The sequence below is a fragment of the Danio aesculapii genome, chromosome 15, assembly GCF_903798145.1.
Source record: "Danio aesculapii chromosome 15, fDanAes4.1, whole genome shotgun sequence".
In the NCBI taxonomy this organism is placed as follows: Eukaryota; Metazoa; Chordata; class Actinopteri; order Cypriniformes; family Danionidae; genus Danio; species Danio aesculapii.
Window position 1 is genome coordinate 18,874,282 of NC_079449.1, and position 18,032 is coordinate 18,892,313.

The following is an 18,032-nucleotide window of genomic DNA, read 5'->3' on the forward strand; positions in this document are numbered from 1 at the left end:
TGGGTGACATTTGAAATCTTTAGGGGGAATCAGAAAAACCCATTAGAAAACATGAAACCTAACATGAGCTAGACATGATTTTCTCCCACTCCACTTTTTTGTTTTCCCACACAAACATCATGCATGTGTAATTTAATGGACTAGCCTTACAGCTACTGTATATGTATTTATATTACAGTGTTATATGTGTTCTTAAGGGGAATTAAATACTTCTTAAAGGGACAGTTCACCTAAAAATAAGAAATTGCAGTTAAATGACTCACCCTCAGGCCATCCAATATGTAGGTGGCTCATGAAGGATTTGTTGCTAAAATTGTGGTCCTTGAAATTGAAATATTGATTGCCAGCCTCAAAACCAGTATTATAAATATGATTTAATGTGGTTTATAAAGGAAATGTTATTTGAGGAAAAAGATAAAAAAGAAATCCTAAAGGAATTTTTTTTCAATTATTTTTTTTGTAGTCTTGTTAGTTTGGTCTAAAAACATGATTTAAGAATTTGAAAAATTTAGTAATCACTGAAAATAATGGAATTAAACAGAAAACAAAAAAGGAAATATCTAAAAGCGTGAGCTGTTTCAATATCTTCAGAGAGCTTACAGCGCGTCTATATTTAAAATAATGAACTTCTTGAGCTGATGATAATAACTTGCGCGTGATCATTGAAATGCTTCTGACATCCGATCCTTTTAGAAACGGACAAACGCGAGAGTGCAGTGCAAAAAAACAAAGGAGAAGCCGGAAAACAAAGGAGCAAATTATTGTGTCAACAACCTAAAATATGAACAAACTGTCATGTTTAACTATTATCATCACCTTTTGGACTATTAAGAACTCAGTAATGACGGAATTACTTCCTAACAAGAGGTTACATGTGTTGGTGAAGAATAAAGATACAGATGAGAGGTTTACACTGACTGTGGGCTATATGTTGCGTGTTGTTTTTGAACTCAAAAAAGGACTTATTGTATGCTGTGTGTGTTTTTTTTTTTTGTAATTGGTAACATATCGCAGACTGTAAGTGTCTTTATGTGTTTATATATGTTGCATTTATTTATCATTCGTTCACTGTGGGGTCGCCACAGTGGCATAAGCCGGCAACTTATCCAGCACATGTTTTACGCAGCGGGAAACATTCATACACACTCATTCACAGACACACACTATGGACAATTTTAGCTTACCCAATTCAGTCGAGGCTGGAACCAGCGACCTTCTTGCAGTGAGGCCATTGTGCTACCGACAGCGCCTCTGCTGCGTGGATTGATTTATTTATTTATTTCATATAATTGCAGATGTTGAAGTAGGCTATATGATTGATCTGCAGTTATAATCAACTCATGTTCATAGAAAGATTAGTAATGAACAATTATACGCAAGTATTTATGTGTATAAAGCATCTGTTTTGTGTGAATTGATGATATATGATGATATATAAACGATCCGTACAGGTTTACTTTGACATTTTCTAGAGTGAGAATAACGTCACCTGAAACTTTCTGTCGTACACCACACCCCACCAAAAGAGTACCATTGGTACCCTTTCTGCAGTGGAAACATGCCATTACAGACATAAACATTTGGGCCATTTTTTTATTATTTTGTTTGAACAGATTTCATTAAGTTAAAAAAAGCAGCATTTATTGTAAAAGTGAGATATTTTTTAACTTTGCAAATGTCTTATCTCTAACTTTAAAATTTAATTAGTCCTTTCTGAATAAAACGATGCATTTCTTTTAAAAGGTATTTATATTTGATTAGCGCTGCATTTTATCAAACAAACCTAAAAGCTCAAATGTAGATTTTTAAATGACAAACACCTTTTTTTGATGCAAAAAGAAGAATAATGAAAAAATGTAATGAACCTTTTTCACTAAGAAGATCCTGGGACAGAATGGAAAGTTCCATGAATGTAAAGGCTTTTCGTTGAGCCACCAGTGCCATTAAAAACCTTATTTCTAATAGTGCATCTACAGAAATGTTCCTGAATACTGTATGACTGCTCAGACTGAATAGGATCTGACATCCCAGCTCAATATTATCATGTAGAGACAGGTGACGGGGAGAAAATCTTGTCGTGTTCTGTGTCTGCAGGTACATGTCTGCTCAGACTGAGTGATTAATTCAGAGCAGATTAACAGCGCCAATGTCCCCGGCTGGGTTGCCATGGCAGTGCCAATGCCACGTTTCAAGCAGAGGATCAGGGAAACAATTTGCAAAGGGGCTCAAGCTAATACCTGTTGAGCCCTACACCAACATGCTTGAATGGAATCATACTGTGCCTTTTCGCAACCTCCAAAAAAAAGTCAAGAGGGCCAAAGGACAAAGAACTCAGGTGGAGAATGATTGCAGAAGTTAACCGTTAGTCAACTCGCAGTTAGTATGTTTACACGGACAACAATATTCCAATTTTAACCCCTTCACGCATACAATCACACCGGTGTGATCAGCTTTGGCTTGTCTCTGAAGCGTACGATCACACTGGTGTGATTAGAACGTTCAGAGCGCATGTCATCAACTGCCAAAATTCTAATCTGATGGCGCGCACTGAGGCACAGAAAGAGGTGTATACTACAACATACTACAAAAAACTCATGCAGGACGGTCAGCTGGAGGATTAAAAACTCACGCGTAAAAGGGTTAACATGATTAAGACTACCATGTAAACAGAGATTTTTGATTAGCTTAATCTGGGTAAACTAATACTCAAAGTAAACAGATCAGTATTAAGATGTGGAGGATTCCTGTTGTAATCACATTATCGAAGTGCAGCATAGACTTGTACACCCGTTACATGTATATGCACACACAATATTACCATTGTACATGACTTTTTGTCACATTTAGGATACAAACACAGCAGTAGAGCGACAATAGAATTGCTTTGAGCAGGAATACCCCATAATGACAATGTAAAAAAGATTTTTCTGAAATTGTTGCAAATTTATAAAAAATAACAAACCTGAAAATCACATGTACATAAGTATTTGCAGCCTTTGCTGTGAAGCTCTAAATTGAGCTCAGGTACATTCTGTTTCCACTTATCATTCTTGAGATGTTTCAGCAGCTTCATTGGAGTTCACCTGTGTTAAATTCAGTTGATTGGACATGATTTGAAAAGGCATACACCTGTCTATATAAGGTCCCAGTCTTGACTGTGCATGTCAAAGCCCAAACCAAGCATAAAGACAAAGGAATTCTGTGTCTGTAGACCTCTGTAGGCACAAGGCTGGGGAAGGTTACAGAAAATTTTTTGCTGCTCTGAAAGTTCCAGTGAGCACAGTGGCCTCCATCATCCGTAAGTGGAAGATGTTTGAACCACCAGGACTCTTCCTAGAGCTGGCTGGCCATTTAAGCTGAGTGATCGGTGGAAAAGGGCCTTGGTCAGGGATGTGATCAATAACCCAATAGTCACTCTGTCTGAGCTCCAGCGCTCTGCTGTGGAGAGAAGAGAACCTTATTGAAGGACAACCATCTGTGCTGTAACCCACCAATCAGGCCTGTATGGTACAGTGGCCAGACGGAAGCCACTCCCCACCTGGAATTTGCCAAAATGCATCTGAAGGACTCTTAGACCATAACAAAATAAAATTATCTGGTCTGATGAGACTAAAATTGAACTCTTTGGAGTGAATGCCAGGCGTTATGTTTGGAGAAAACCAGGCAGCGCTCATCACCAGGTTAATACCATCCCTACAGTGAAGCATGGTGATGGCAGCATGATGCTATGGGGATGTTTTTCAGCAACAGGAACTAGAAGACTTGAGGCTGTAATTGCTGCTAAAGGTGCATCAACATCTCAAGTATTAAGCAAAGGCTGCGAATACGTCTGTACATGTGATCAGGTTTTTTATTTTGTAATAAATTTGCAAAAATTTCCCAAAAAAAATTTCACATTGTCATTATGGGGTATTGTGTGTAAATGAATTTAATCCATTTTGGAATAAGGCTGTAACATAAAAATGTGGAAAAAGTGAAGCGCTGTGAATACTATCTGGATGCACTCTATTTGAATTAAAAGGATTTCACGTAATCTCCCATTTGAAAGTTTGTTGTTGGCAAGATGTTGATAAGAAGCCTTTTTTGCATGTATTTGATCTAAAAATTCAGTATTATTGTGAAATAATTGCATATTATTTCAGTAATTTGTTTGTGTTTTTGTAATTTTTATTGTTTTCTAAAATATGGTAGCGTTCATTTATTTTATTTGAGTTTTTATTTAATTTAAATGTATATTATATTAACTTAAAAAAATAAATTGGTCACAGAATTCAAGCTAGATCTGTAATTTTTGTAACAGGTATGTAAAAAATCTAAATAATGTACATATGTTATTTAAGTAGAAGTTTTATGCAAATTATTAGAGAAACTTTTATTCCTGAATTATTTTTATTTAAATTTTATTTAAATTTTATTTAATTAAATTGTATTTAATTTTAATTTATTTTATTTTATTTATTTTTTATTTTATTTTATTTTAAAGCAACTCATGCGATTACCTTAATCATAACATTGTCATGTTCAAAAAATTTTAATAATTAGATTGCTGATAACTATGTAACACCACAGAACCACAGGTCTGTACAGGTTGTTGATAAAGATGAGACAGAGATTTATTCACAAGCTTTGTTAAATCAGATAGTTGTCGAGGTGGTCCGCAATGGCACCCTGAGAAGGCCTGACACTACAAAGTGGCTTAATCCAGCACTGCAGCATATGGAAATGGCGAGACAGATGTTTGGCTGTGCAAGCTGGCCAATCACCAGCTGTTAACCTCCTGGGCTCACAGGCAGGGATAGACAGAGGTGGGCTCCAACACAATCCCTGCTGTGGCCAGCCTGTTTTCTGGGGGTCTGGTGGGAGTTACATAAGGCCTTTTCTAAGAGAAGTGATCAAATGCTTGGGTGTTCTTAAAAGAGTTTCTTCAAAAAATATATGCAGACTGGAGAGCTTCTGGTCAATGAATGTACAGTTTCTGTAGCAGTTTCCATGGATTTACTGGATGTAGTAGGGATTAGTCTGAACAGAAAGGAAAAAAAATGGACTAACATTTATTCCTAATTCAAAATAAATATATAGACTTTTTATTTATTTATTTGTTTGTTTGTTTATTTATTTATTTATTTATTTATTTATTTATTTATTTATTTATTTATTTATTTATTTATTTTGTTTTGCTTTGCTTTGCTTTGCTTCGTTACACTGTTTTGGGTTTTTGTTTCATTTCGTTTCGTTTCGTTTCGTTTGCTTTGCTTTGCTTTGCTTTGCTTCGTTTCGTTCTTTTGTTTTGTTTTGTTTTGTTTTGTTTTGTTTTGTTTTGTTTTGTTTTGTTTTGTTTTGTTTTGTTTTGTGGTTCATTTTGTTTTGTGTTTCATTTCGTTGTTTTTGGTTTTGTTATGAGTTTTGTTTTGTTTTGTTTTGTGTTTCATTTTGTTTTGTGTTTCATTTCGTTGTTTTTGGTTTTGTTATGAGTTTTGTTTTGTTTTGTGTTTCATTTTGTTTTGTGTTTCATTTCGTTGTTTTTGGTTTTGTTATGAGTTTTGTTTTGTTTTGTTTTGTTTTGTTTTGTTTTGTTTTGTTTTGTTTTGTTTTGTTTTGTTTTGTTTTGTTTTGTTTTGTTTTGTTTTGTTTTGTTTTGTTTTGTTTTGTTTCATTGTTTTTTTCCTTTCCTTTTCTTTCCTTTGTTTTGTTTTGCTTCATTGTTTTGGGTTTTGCTTTGCTTTGTTTTATTTTGTTGTTTTTTTCCTTTCCTTTCTTTTCATTTTGTTGCTTTTCTTTGTTTCATTTGGTTGTTTTGGGTTTTGTTTTGTTTTTGGGTTTTGTTTTGGTTGACAATCCAGCTTATTCCACCAATAATTGATTTCTGTAACTCCTCTGAAGTTAAAAATTGCCACACAACATACAGAAATAAGGATGTTCCATAATCATTCAGATTTATTTATGCAAAGATAAAGCAACATACAAAATCTGTGCTTGAATAGACCTTAATAAGTGGTCATAATACATTTATTATGTTTTAAATGACTAAAATCCCTGTGGTTTGAAGGATAGTAGCAAAGCATAAATCTTTAAGATGACAGTTGATTCATATTTTGGTACTGCATTTTGATTCTTCAACAAAGTCGTTTTATGTGTCATCAAATGATTCTTGTTTAAATATTCCTGACAAAAATATTAATAAATTGTTGGGATTCTGAAATCAACAGAAACATGTTAGAGTGTTTTCCTTTCAGGGAAGAAATCAAAGAAAGCCTTTAAGTTTTCTTTGTACTTTGTAAACATTTACACACCTTTAAATTCTGTCAAAAATTTAGATTTTATAAAAAACAAACATCATTTGAAAACATCTGTAAACACTGCACAAACATTCATTTTATTAAGACAAATCTAATACTGCCATTTATTTAAAAAACAACAAGCATTTGACTATAAATATCGCTGTAATTCATCCACAACTGAAGGCTTTTTGCATGTTTTGTTTTTGCGCAGCGGGTACCAGTTCGCTGGCCTTGAATATGGGTCCGAGTGTTACTGTGGAAACCGCATCACAAGCGCCCGCATGAAAGAGGAGGAGTGTAACTTGGACTGTAAAGGTGAGAAGGGCTCCATCTGTGGAGGAGTGAGCCGTCTGTCTGTCTACAAGGTGGAGGAGCTGCTGCCTGGACAGAGGAGATGTGAGTTAAACAACACACGACTCACAATCAAAATATTACTGATAGAAAATATTAGCTATACAAATAGACATATGTAAGTCTTAAATACTAATATGCTGCTGTCTGGCACAGATGGACAGTAAATAGATAATCTATGAGGTTAAAATATGCACTAAATGCAGCTTAGTGCACTCAGAAATGGTGTTTTTCTATACTTGTTCAAACTATTTATTTAAAATGAGCTGAAACAACACAATTCTTGAGATTTTTTTTAGGATAGCTTTATTGTTTTATGTTCAATCTACTTCAATTTGTTAAGTTACCATTAACATGTTGGGACAATATGAATGAATTGTGTGGAACCCTGCAGTTTTAACAGTGTGGTAGATTTTCCAGACATTTGATAAAAGTTATGGGTTGGATATGAATGGATATTTTTAAGTGTATAGCCTAATTTCTTTGAATGAAAGCATCATTTTTTTTTCACTCACTTATTCACTCACACACACATTTATTTATTTATTTATTTATTTACTTACTTAATTGCTTATCTACTTACTTATTTGATAATTATTAATACATAATAATCTCATAGTACACATAGTATTGTATAGTGATAAAATATTGAAATAAGTCTCCATGAATGAAAGAAATATTTCATATACCACATGAACAAATATACTATTACAAGATTTGGACACTCTGATTTTCATAAAATAATTAAAATAATATTATAACATAAAATGATTTTGGATAAATCCAAACAAACAAATGCTTTCTGAAATCTTGTTCCAAAATATTTGTAATGCATATGTTGAATACAGTTTAAAATATTTAAAATAAAATAAAATAAAGCGAAAATAAAATAAATTACACAAAAATAATAATAAAAAAGTAATAATCAAAAAATTCTCTCTCTATATATACAGAGAGAAGATTTTTTCTACACATTTCTAATCATAATAGTTTTAATAACTCATTTCTAATAACTGATTTATTTTATCTTTGCCATGATGACAGTAAATAATATTTGACTAGATATTTTTCAAGACACTTCTATACAGCTTAAATTTACTGAACACAAAAGCAGCAGCAGAAGAAACACACATCTGAATGTTCTCCTGAATTCTGCTTGTGCAGGTGTCTGTAATCCTCAGATGTGACCATATGTTTGAAACTGCACTCTTCCACATGCTGCTGCACCTCAGTGTTTTGACCCAATGTTCCTCTGAATCTCAGGCCAACTGGATTGAGCCCAGCACAACACTCTCACACACAGCTATTAAACACACGCCATATGTTTAGTGGCCTAAATTGAAAAAGCTATCCATTGTAGCAGATAATAATGTCTTGTTAAGAGGGGTTTGTGCGTCGTTCAGGCTGTTGGTTTTAAGATGTTTAAGGAACGCAACAGAAATGCCATAAAGTGGTCTCTGATGATTCGGTTTAATAACTAATGCTAAAAATGATTATGTGAAAGAGACACAAGGGGACATTTGTAATGCTTCACATTTAAGTTACAATTCAGTTTTCTCTATAATTTGAGTTCAACTTAAGTAATTGTGTTGCGGGATTTTTTACATATTTATTAGTTTGGTTTGCTTTTTTAATTACGTAGTTTTCATTAATTTTTAAGCTTGGTTATAATTTGTTTTTTCATGGAAATTTAATTTAATCATTAAACTGTAAAAAAATATGTTTTCATTTGGTGCATACTTTTATTTTATTTTATTTTATTTTACATATTTTTTTTTTTTCAATTGACTTATTTTATTTATTTTATTTTACTTATTTTATTTATTTTATTTTATTGATGGAATATATTATTACTTAATTTGACTGATTAATTTAACCTTTTATTGTATTTTATATACGTGTTGAAAGTTAAACTTAGGGTGTCACGGTGGCGCAGTGAGTAGCACGATCGCCTCACAGCAAGAAGGTCGCTGGTTCGAGCATTCGTGTGGAGTTTGCATGTTCTCCTCGTGTTCGCATGGGTTATTTATTTTGTTTGTTTATTTATTTTTTTTTTATTCAAGGATGGCATTTAATTTGATTGATTAGTTTAACCTTTCAATGTATTTTATTTACGTGTTGAAGTGTTAAACAATTATTTTAATATCACTGAGTAAGATTTTATTATTAGTTAGCATTTTTATATTTTTATCATTTTAGTTTTCATAAAATAGTTTGTGAATAATTTTTTTCAGGTGATTTTAATATATAAAGTTAAGATCAATTAAAATGATAAATAGTTTATTGGCATCTAGCAAAAATGTTTACTTGCCTTTCTAAGAAAGTAAAAGTATTTAGTTAAAAGAAAGTAAAGGTATTATATTATATTTCCCAATTATAATTTTTTTATTAAAACTGAAATTGTGAAATGTTAAATGTTATGACTCTATGTTTTATCATTTTTAATGCATCTGTTACAATCTTAAAGATCAGTTAAAGGTCAGTTAAGGGAGAGGAGAGTAACGTTAGTTTTGTATGAAACACATAAGCGAACATACAATTTTAACGAGTGAGGGACAAAATACCACGACCAACTATACAATAAAGAGAGTTTTATATGCAAAAGATGTGATAATAAGTGTTAATAAGTGCAAAAATATGTATATATAAAGAACAATAAATATCTACAAAAATATTATGAAAATCACAGACGACAGACGGGACACAAAATGCTTAAACAGGTAGATGGGAGAGTTAGAGAAATAAGACATCCAAACAATAGAAATAAATAAAACAAAACAAGCTATTCTATTGGCCCAACTTCTACCCTAACTATCCAAAAAGAAATATATATCAATTATTGGAAAGAAAATATTCATGTCTTGACGCACTACCTTACCTACACTATGATAACAGAAAAACAAAAGTACAGCGGGTGGAGCTCGCCCCTAACCTAGTGTGTCTAACAGAAGTGATATTCAAAACCTACGCACAATGTATGTCTCAAGACATTCTTACCTGTCTCACTCTCCAACCTCAGATGTGCGTAACACTGATGGTGGACAAATTGAGAATAGACAACAAAAGTGGACACAAACCAAAATGTAACACACTGACTGAATGGATTGAAATGATTCACAGACACACATCACAACATAGAAATTCAAAGTGCCCCAGGCCTCATGAGTAGGTTCCTGTCACCACTTTTATGCCACGGTGGTAGCGGCTGGATTGGAGATAGTATGATGATGTCAAGGGAGACACGGCAAACAGCTGGGCAGCGTGAGCCAATACACTGAAAAAAATGATGCCTGAAAAGTTGTTGCAAACAATTTATATGGGCCGAATTTAAACAAATAAATTCAATTTAGTAATGTTCAACTTAATTTGTTTGTTTAAATTCAGCCCAAATAAATTGTTTACAACCACTTTTAACTTAAAAAAATGTAGTAAATCCAAGGAATCATCTTTAAATCATTTTTTTCAGCATAGGAACCAACTGTAGAAATGAAAACAGGAGAAAAGAGAGATAGAATCTGGTGAAAGGAGAAAATTATGATCAAAACAGTAATGTAACAGCATTCTAAAAAAGTTTTGAAGTGTCAGTTTTGAATGGTTGTGAATTTTGTCATCCTTTTTCATATCAACCTTTAAGATATGTAGGAATTCATTTAATTTGTTCAAACTTCCACAATTACCCCTATATTTTAAAGACAATTTTATTTTTAAATCCGCTTACACCAAATTTATTGACATTTTGTTTAGTCATTTAATATGAATCTAAAAGAGTTTTATAGCATGTATCACATTTTCTACTTTTCCACACCTGTATCAGTGACCAGAGTCTTAATGTTGTGGTCTAGTTTTGGTTCTAGTAAGGAGATCAGAGGCCTGTGGTGCTGTGCTGCGCTTGAGTCTGTTTTAATAGGGTTTGGTTTGATGTTTTGGTACAGCTGTGGCTCATTTACAGTCTCACAAACAATCATGTGATCCCTGCAAAAGCAAACGGCGGTCTGCGGGGCCTCTTCATTTATTTGGAGAGGTAAACAAAAGCCCAGGGGTTTCACTTTCCGAGTACTTGTTTACTTTGCAGAGGTGACAAAGTGTCATGAAGACCCGGCGAACACCAGATAAAGCAGAAACACACACAACTACATCTGCTCACATTCACTGGTTGGCTCGTTTTGCTGCAGAATCAGTTATGTAGAATCAAGGCCGAATGGATATTAGCTGTGGAGACATTAAAATAGTTATAGAGAATGCAGATTTGTTGTGATAGAGATGAGAAAGGCGATGTAAAATTGACTAAACATTCTATTATAAACAAATACACGACCATTCACTAAAGGTTGAAAACAGAAAGTAAAAACATGTTATTTTACAAACAAATGTAGCTCTTTTAGACTTTCTATTTATCAAAGTATATTGCAGTTTGCTCAAAGAAACATTGGTGATAAAAATAAATTAAAATGAATGCATTCATACATGCCCTCTTGCTGAATGCTTAGTTCTTTATTTTATTTTATTTTATTTTATTTTATTTTATTTTATTTTATTTTATTTTATTTTATTTTATTTTATTTTATTTTATTTTATTTTATTTTATTTTATTCAGAAATATTACATAATAAGAATAACATACATAAAATATTAAATATAAATAAATAAATAAAAATTGATGAATTGATATACAGCATATCCTCTTGGTGGATGCTTAATTTTTAATTTAATTTAATTTAATTTAATTTAATTTAATTTAATTTAATTTAATTTAATTTAATTTAATTTAACTTGATTTTATTGATAAATAATACATAATAATGTAATATACATAAAACATTAAATATAAATAAATAAATGAAAATGTATGAATTCATAGATGGCCTCTTGGTGAATGCTTCGTTTTTAATTTAATTTAATTTAATTTAATTTAATTTAATTTAATTTAATTTTATTTTATTTTATTTTATTTTATTTTATTTTATTTTATTTTATTTTATTTTATTTTATTCATAAATAATACATAATAAATATAATATACATAAATATTAAATATAAATAAATAAAAATTTATAAATTCATAGATGTTTTCTTGGTGGATGCTTAGTTTTTAATTTAATTTCATTTCATTTCATTTCATTTTTATTTACATTTTTATCTTAATTTATTTCAATAATGTAATTGACTTTTTTTCTTCTTTTAATTCATGGAAATTGTATTGAGTTTATTGAAAACTATTATTTTAGTATTATTTAATAATAGTTAGTATTTTCTGTTTTTAATTTTAGCTTTTTGTAGTTTTGTTTTGTATTGTTCTGTTCTATATATTGATATATTGGTATATATAATGAAACTTTATATAATTATTCATTTAAATAATTCTGTTGTTATAAATGTCCACAGTTTCCACAAAAACATTACACCAGACAAATGTTTTTATACATTGGTGATAACAGAAAATAATTCTTTTTTTGAAGAACCATATCATATTAGAATGTTTATTATTAGGATCATTACTTGTTCTAAAGCCATAAAAATATTAGCAATATTTGCGTTGTGTTCATCTACTATCAAAAGTTTCAAAATCAAAATGCTTTTTGAAAGCAAGCACTGTAGAAGCAAAAGCGTTTCTCTCTATTCAAAAGCACCTGCTGAAAGAAATGTGCAGCTGTGTCTGAAAAGGGTTTAGGAAAAAAATCTGAAGCACGTCATGTAAAAAAAAAAGCGGAATTTATTCATACAGTATAAGAAAGCGTAGTTTCCTATTTCTGTGAAATGTGGCTACTTTGCTTTTCACTCATTACCCATATACCGCCTGTTTCCTTGAACTGTATGAAATTTCTTTGAAGGTCTGAGGTTTTTTTTCACCGTCTTATACTTAATTACGCATTCACTGTAGCATTCCAGACCTTACAGCGATGAATTGAGCACAAAATCTCATTCCTGCATTATTTTTCTCCTGTCAATCAGCATGTTCTGCATTTATTTGTGCTTTCAGACAGGAACGTGCGCTACCGAGGCTGTTTCAAAAAACCTGACAATACCACCGCAGCATCCCTGGCTCACGCTGTCCAACCAAACCTCACCTCGCAGTGGTGCATCCAGACTTGCATGGATCAGGTCAGACTCTCTTTATTCTATCAATAGCAGATTCATGCCATTGGTTTTGCTGTAGTTCTCGCTCTGCTAGACTTACATCTGATATTTGATTTCTTTTTCTTAGTCTTCTCAGCACATTCTGTTTGTTTTGGGACTCAGGAGAGATTTATTAAACAGGACAAATTATCTTTAGACTGCAGTCCTATGACGGGGCTGATACAAAGTTTCTGTTCAGCAATTTTATCAACAGTTTTGCATATAAAAAAAACTAATACGTTTAATCCAAGACTAGTTTGAAAACCAAAGTTTGAAAGGACTGTTGTGCACCCACTTATGTACAGTTGTGCATGTGTATTTGACAGCCTATATCCTTATTTAGCTGCCCTTTCACAGAATAATACTAGTAAATGTATTTCTTTCTTCAATATTCAGCCAAGTCTGATGGTTTTGGTTTCAGAAGAGTTCTTTATTGTCGACAACAAAGGAGATTTTTCAAGAGACCCCCAGTTGCATGTCTGAAAATTTGGCCTCACTATTGCTCTGGCCTGCTTATATCCTCTTTTTCAGTTGTTTTTCACAATGTTCTACATTTGTCACACAAAATCAAAACTAGTTTCAACCCCCAAAATAGACCTTTCTAGTATATAGCTTATCCATCTATACTTAACTGTTTCAACAGGTGTTGCCCCTTTTCTCATGCATGCTTGGGTCTCAAACTCGCTGCCCGAGGGCCAATTGCAGCCTGTGAGATGACAGTTTGTGAGTGTGTGTGTGTGTGTGTGTGTGTGTGTGTACGTGTTTTTGTGACATGTCAGGACACAAATCTGTATAATGACACAGGTATTACAAAAAGGAGGTGAAATATGTGGACGTTGTGGACATTTCTCAAAAAGCTTATAAATCCCACAGGGTGAGTTTAATCAGAGTGTAAAGCTGCACAGTCTCCTGTAATGGTTGGGTTTAGGGGTAGGGTGGGGTGAGGGCAATACAATATACGGTTTGGATAGTATAAAATGAATGGAAACCTATGTAATGTACCCACTTTTCACAAAAACAAACGTGTGTGTCTGTGTGTGTGTGTGTGTGTGTGTGTGTGCGTGTGTGTGTGTGTGGTGGTGGTGTGTGTGTGTGTGAGAATGAGCGCAGCGAAGGTTGTGTGGTTTGTGTGTGCACGCACGCATGATGGAAGTCACTGTGCGCTATTTAAAGCAAAATTTACGTTGAACTATTGGTCCTGAACAATCTTTTCAACCAATCATCTTTCTTGCATTTACAATCACTCGCATTGGCTGGTGGTTATTGTTTCGCGTGCAGTGAACAGAAAAGAAATCAAAGTGATGCGTACGCAGTGGGATAAAGGAAAAGCAAGGAACTCAATGTAGCCTAATGTAGTCATCTGCAGTTTATCTGCTAATGGAAGCTATTTTTTAAAAGATAAATATAATGTATAAAACTATACATTTATATTAGCCTACTTCATATTACCTATATGTCTGATAAGCTTTTATATTAATGGACAATGCACAGATATTGATGTTTCACAATGTTTCAAACTACAACATTTGAATCTACCAAGCTTAGTTTACAATGTTTACAATGCTCAACTTACAGTACATTAAATCTAAATCCCAAATATCAGAAGTGACAACTGATTAAGATTGAATTAGTCAGTTTTAATGTTATTGATTATTGCATTTGCTTGACAGATTTCATTCTTTCATTTTCCTTCTGCTTTTTCCCTGGTTTTCCACAGCGGAATGAACCGCCACCTACTTGACATACTGTATGTATTTTTAATTTTAGGTGGTTTGTGTAATGTGTTTCATGTTTGGAAAAATAATTTCTAATTGCATCTTTAGTAATTCTTCGACTAAATACACTGTCTTGTTCCAATAGGTGGATTTAGAGGTTTTTGCAACAAAAACAGAAGTGGATTTAGCTGGTTTTGACGCAAAAGAAAATGTAATGTGTTAAAAACCAAAGAATTGTCTTTTATGAAAAAAAGTTATTTTATTTGCTAGATAATAACCTTTTCATTACATATAAAATGAAACTTCTGAGCCTAATCATAAGAGCCTGAGAAAATGCTCATTTACAAGAAAAGAGGTCTGATGGATTTAGAGGGTTTTGCATCTGAACTCTTCATGTTATGATTACCTGCTAAAAAGCACTCTTAATCTTGTTCTTGTATATGCACTTTACTTTGCAGTTATTTAGTTACAAGGTCTTCTTTCAAATCTAAACGATGATCCTATATTTTACAAATTAGGCCTAACTAATGACATAATGTATTTACAAATTTTAGTTAGTTTTTACAGAATGCTCAGACCCAAGGTAATTTATTTTGACAGTTTTTTTTACTAAGTTATACTGCTGCCTGGATGGAAATGTAATAAAATTACCATAAAATTACAAATATTGGCCGGATCTCTGTTGAGAAGAAAAACCAGGGAGGGTTTGCGATGCTCAAGCTGTTAGTAAATTTGGCCTTTAAACTTGAATGTGTCCCTGAAGAGCCCACATTCAGTCTGTAATCAGTCCTCTCTGACATGTTATTGCCTTGATTGTGGTATAATTCGAGCCCTTTCTATCAGATGGTCATACTTTGTTGCACTCCAGCAACATGGTCAATTGATTTTTCCACTACTGTAGCTGAGAAGCTAATTGCACTTGTTTAGAGTATGTTTTGATATTGATAGCAAACCAAAAAAATGCAATTTGAACTATTTAAGACTAGAGGTCAATGTTTCTGTTCATCAAATTTTCAGATTTGGAACAAGTGGAGAAAGAGAAAACTCTCCCTTTAAGTGTTTACCTCTCAAGCCAACTGTATCATTGAAACATGAATGACTTTTTGTTGAAAAAGAGTCATTCTTTTACAATAGCAAAACCATTAGCATTAGAAAAACCACACTAAAATATATTTGTATGATGTATTTGTTTGTTCAATTAATCATTGTTGGCCTACTGAGTTCCATTATGCTTTTCCCTCCACAATTGAAGTTACAGGGTTACTAACAGTTGCTAATGTTAAAGTTTCATCATAAAACCAAGTACTTACATATGCCATATTACCAAAGACAGATTAATGGGAGATTTAGAATGATAAACTGTATCAATATGCATTTGATGTAACTAGTCTGCTGAAATATGTTGCAAGTACAGTAGATTTACATTTGTGATCATACACTGTAATAAGTGCACCATATTGCAAGTTTTGCCTAGTTTTTGCAAAGGCTAAGTAAAACTGCGCTGTTTTGTTTTAGATTAGTCTTTTCTGACATGTTTTAGTTAAGATTAAGTGAAACTTAAACTGTTCGTTAGAAGGGTTGTGTCTGTTGATGTAAGAGTTCATGTTCATTTACCACAGGAATGGGTATACAGAGACACCCTAACTAGAAGTGACAGATGGATAGTAAAGCAACTAGAAGTTTAGTGATCAGTTCAATAAATGCAAGTTGAAATAATGTCACATAATGTGTCCAAAGCCCAACTTACATTGTGCGACTTTTATTTATTTGTTTATTTATTTATTTATTTATTTATTTATTTTTAATAATCCTAAACAATTGTAGATTGTCAGACTGCATGAACATGACTCCCCCATGTCACACTGTAAGATCTCAGTTGTCATACAATTCAACCCAGACGAGCCAAACACAGACATGCAAGAAAACTCACCCAGGGTTTAACATCATCAATTCGTAGACACATTTACTATCTCTCGTTCTGACATGATACCTCAAACATGAACAAACTGTAGTGGTCATTTTGCTCACCATATGCCTCAATATTAAAAATAGAAAACAAGCAGTTTTCACATTTCCCTGCACTGGATTAATGTTGTCAGATTTGGCACTCGGGTTGGTTCTTGGTTTGACACTTGTTGCAACTGAAGTCATACTGCAGGAAAGAGTCTGAAATCTAATACTGCCAGGGAAAATTTGATTGCAAGAGCTATTAAGTGACTATCAGTGAACATACAGTATCAAATATCACAGATTGTAGCGAGGATTGCAGGAATCTTTTAAGATTTTCCAAATTTGTCCAACTCATGGCTAAAATTGCAGTGGGAGCAGGGCTTAAGGCTGCCAGAAATGTGTGTCAAATTGAATAAAATTTACAGTGCCTATAGAAAATCATCATGCCCTGTCAAAATCTATACCTTTACTCACAGTACATCCTGCTTTCAAAAGACCTTCGGGATAAAGTTGTAAAAAGGCACATGTTAGGAGAAGGCTACAAAAACAGCAAAGGTTATTTGGAATGTGATTTGATTAGGACAAATGTAGGACATATACAGTAATTATTTCAAACGGGTGTGATGATTTTTGGCCTGCAGCCCAAGACTGGTCACTCACTGAAGCTAAGCAAGTCTGAGCCTGGTCAGTACATGGATGGGAAACCACTTGGGAAAACTAGGTTGCTGTTGGAGGTGGTGTTAGTGAGGCCAGCAGGGGCGCTCAACCTGTGGTGTGTGTGAGTCCTAATGCCCAACTATAGTGAAGGGGACACTATACTCTCACTGAGTGCCGTCTTTCAGAATAGATGTTAAACCGAGGTCCTGACTCTCTGTGGTCATTAAAATCCCATGGCACTTCTTGTAAAGAGTAGGGGTGTAACACCAGTGTCCTGGCCAAATTCCCTCCATCAGCCCCATCATGACCTCCCAATCATTCCCCTCCGCCGAATTGGCTCTATCACTGTCTCTCCACTCCACCTATAGCTTGTGTGTGGTGAGAGCACTGGCGCCGTTGTACTGTGGCTGCCGTCGCATCATCCAAGTGAATGCTGCACACTGGTGGTGGTGTGGAGAGACCCCCCTCATGATAGTGAAGCATCTATAAAATTTTTTTTTATATAAATCCTCTTAATTGTGTTTGATTTTGCATTACAAATCCTGCCGGGACTGATTGACAACATATTTCCTCTGTGTTTTCAGGAGTTTCCTCTGGCCCTGGTCAGGAAGCCGGACTGTTTCTGTGGTTTCGCCACTCCTCGCTTCACCCTTCACGAGCCATTAAAAGAGGAGCTCTGCGCTGTAGAAAACAGCAGTCTGTCCACCCAGAGCTCCCATCAACTCTTCCTTCAGGTCTATCAGACACCTGTTCAAGGTAGGCCCCTCGTTGCTCTTAATAACTAGCTCTGTGCTCATATTTCCCTCCTCACACAGGTTTATTCTTCTCACACTGAGCTCTTCAGCCTTTAGATATGTGGTAGAATTAAACTTGTTCCTGCTTCAGCTTTTCTTTGGGAGGTCATGAAAGAACGTAAAAGTCAATGGCCTTTTGGTATGCTTAGCTTGCCAGCAACAAATAATAGCCT

The 18,032-nt window shown here is 33.6% G+C and overlaps 1 protein-coding gene across 1 annotated transcript in view; it reads left to right on the forward strand.

Moving 5' to 3' along the window:
- Window positions 1-18,032, forward strand: part of LOC130242459 (sialate:O-sulfotransferase 1) — a 57,020-nt gene that overhangs the window by 25,910 nt on the left and 13,078 nt on the right. The window contains exons 4-6 of the mRNA XM_056474577.1: window positions 6,490-6,674; window positions 12,607-12,728; window positions 17,650-17,821. Of these exons, the coding sequence (XP_056330552.1) occupies window positions 6,490-6,674; window positions 12,607-12,728; window positions 17,650-17,821 (479 nt within the window). The remainder of the gene's footprint in view (window positions 1-6,489; window positions 6,675-12,606; window positions 12,729-17,649; window positions 17,822-18,032) is intronic.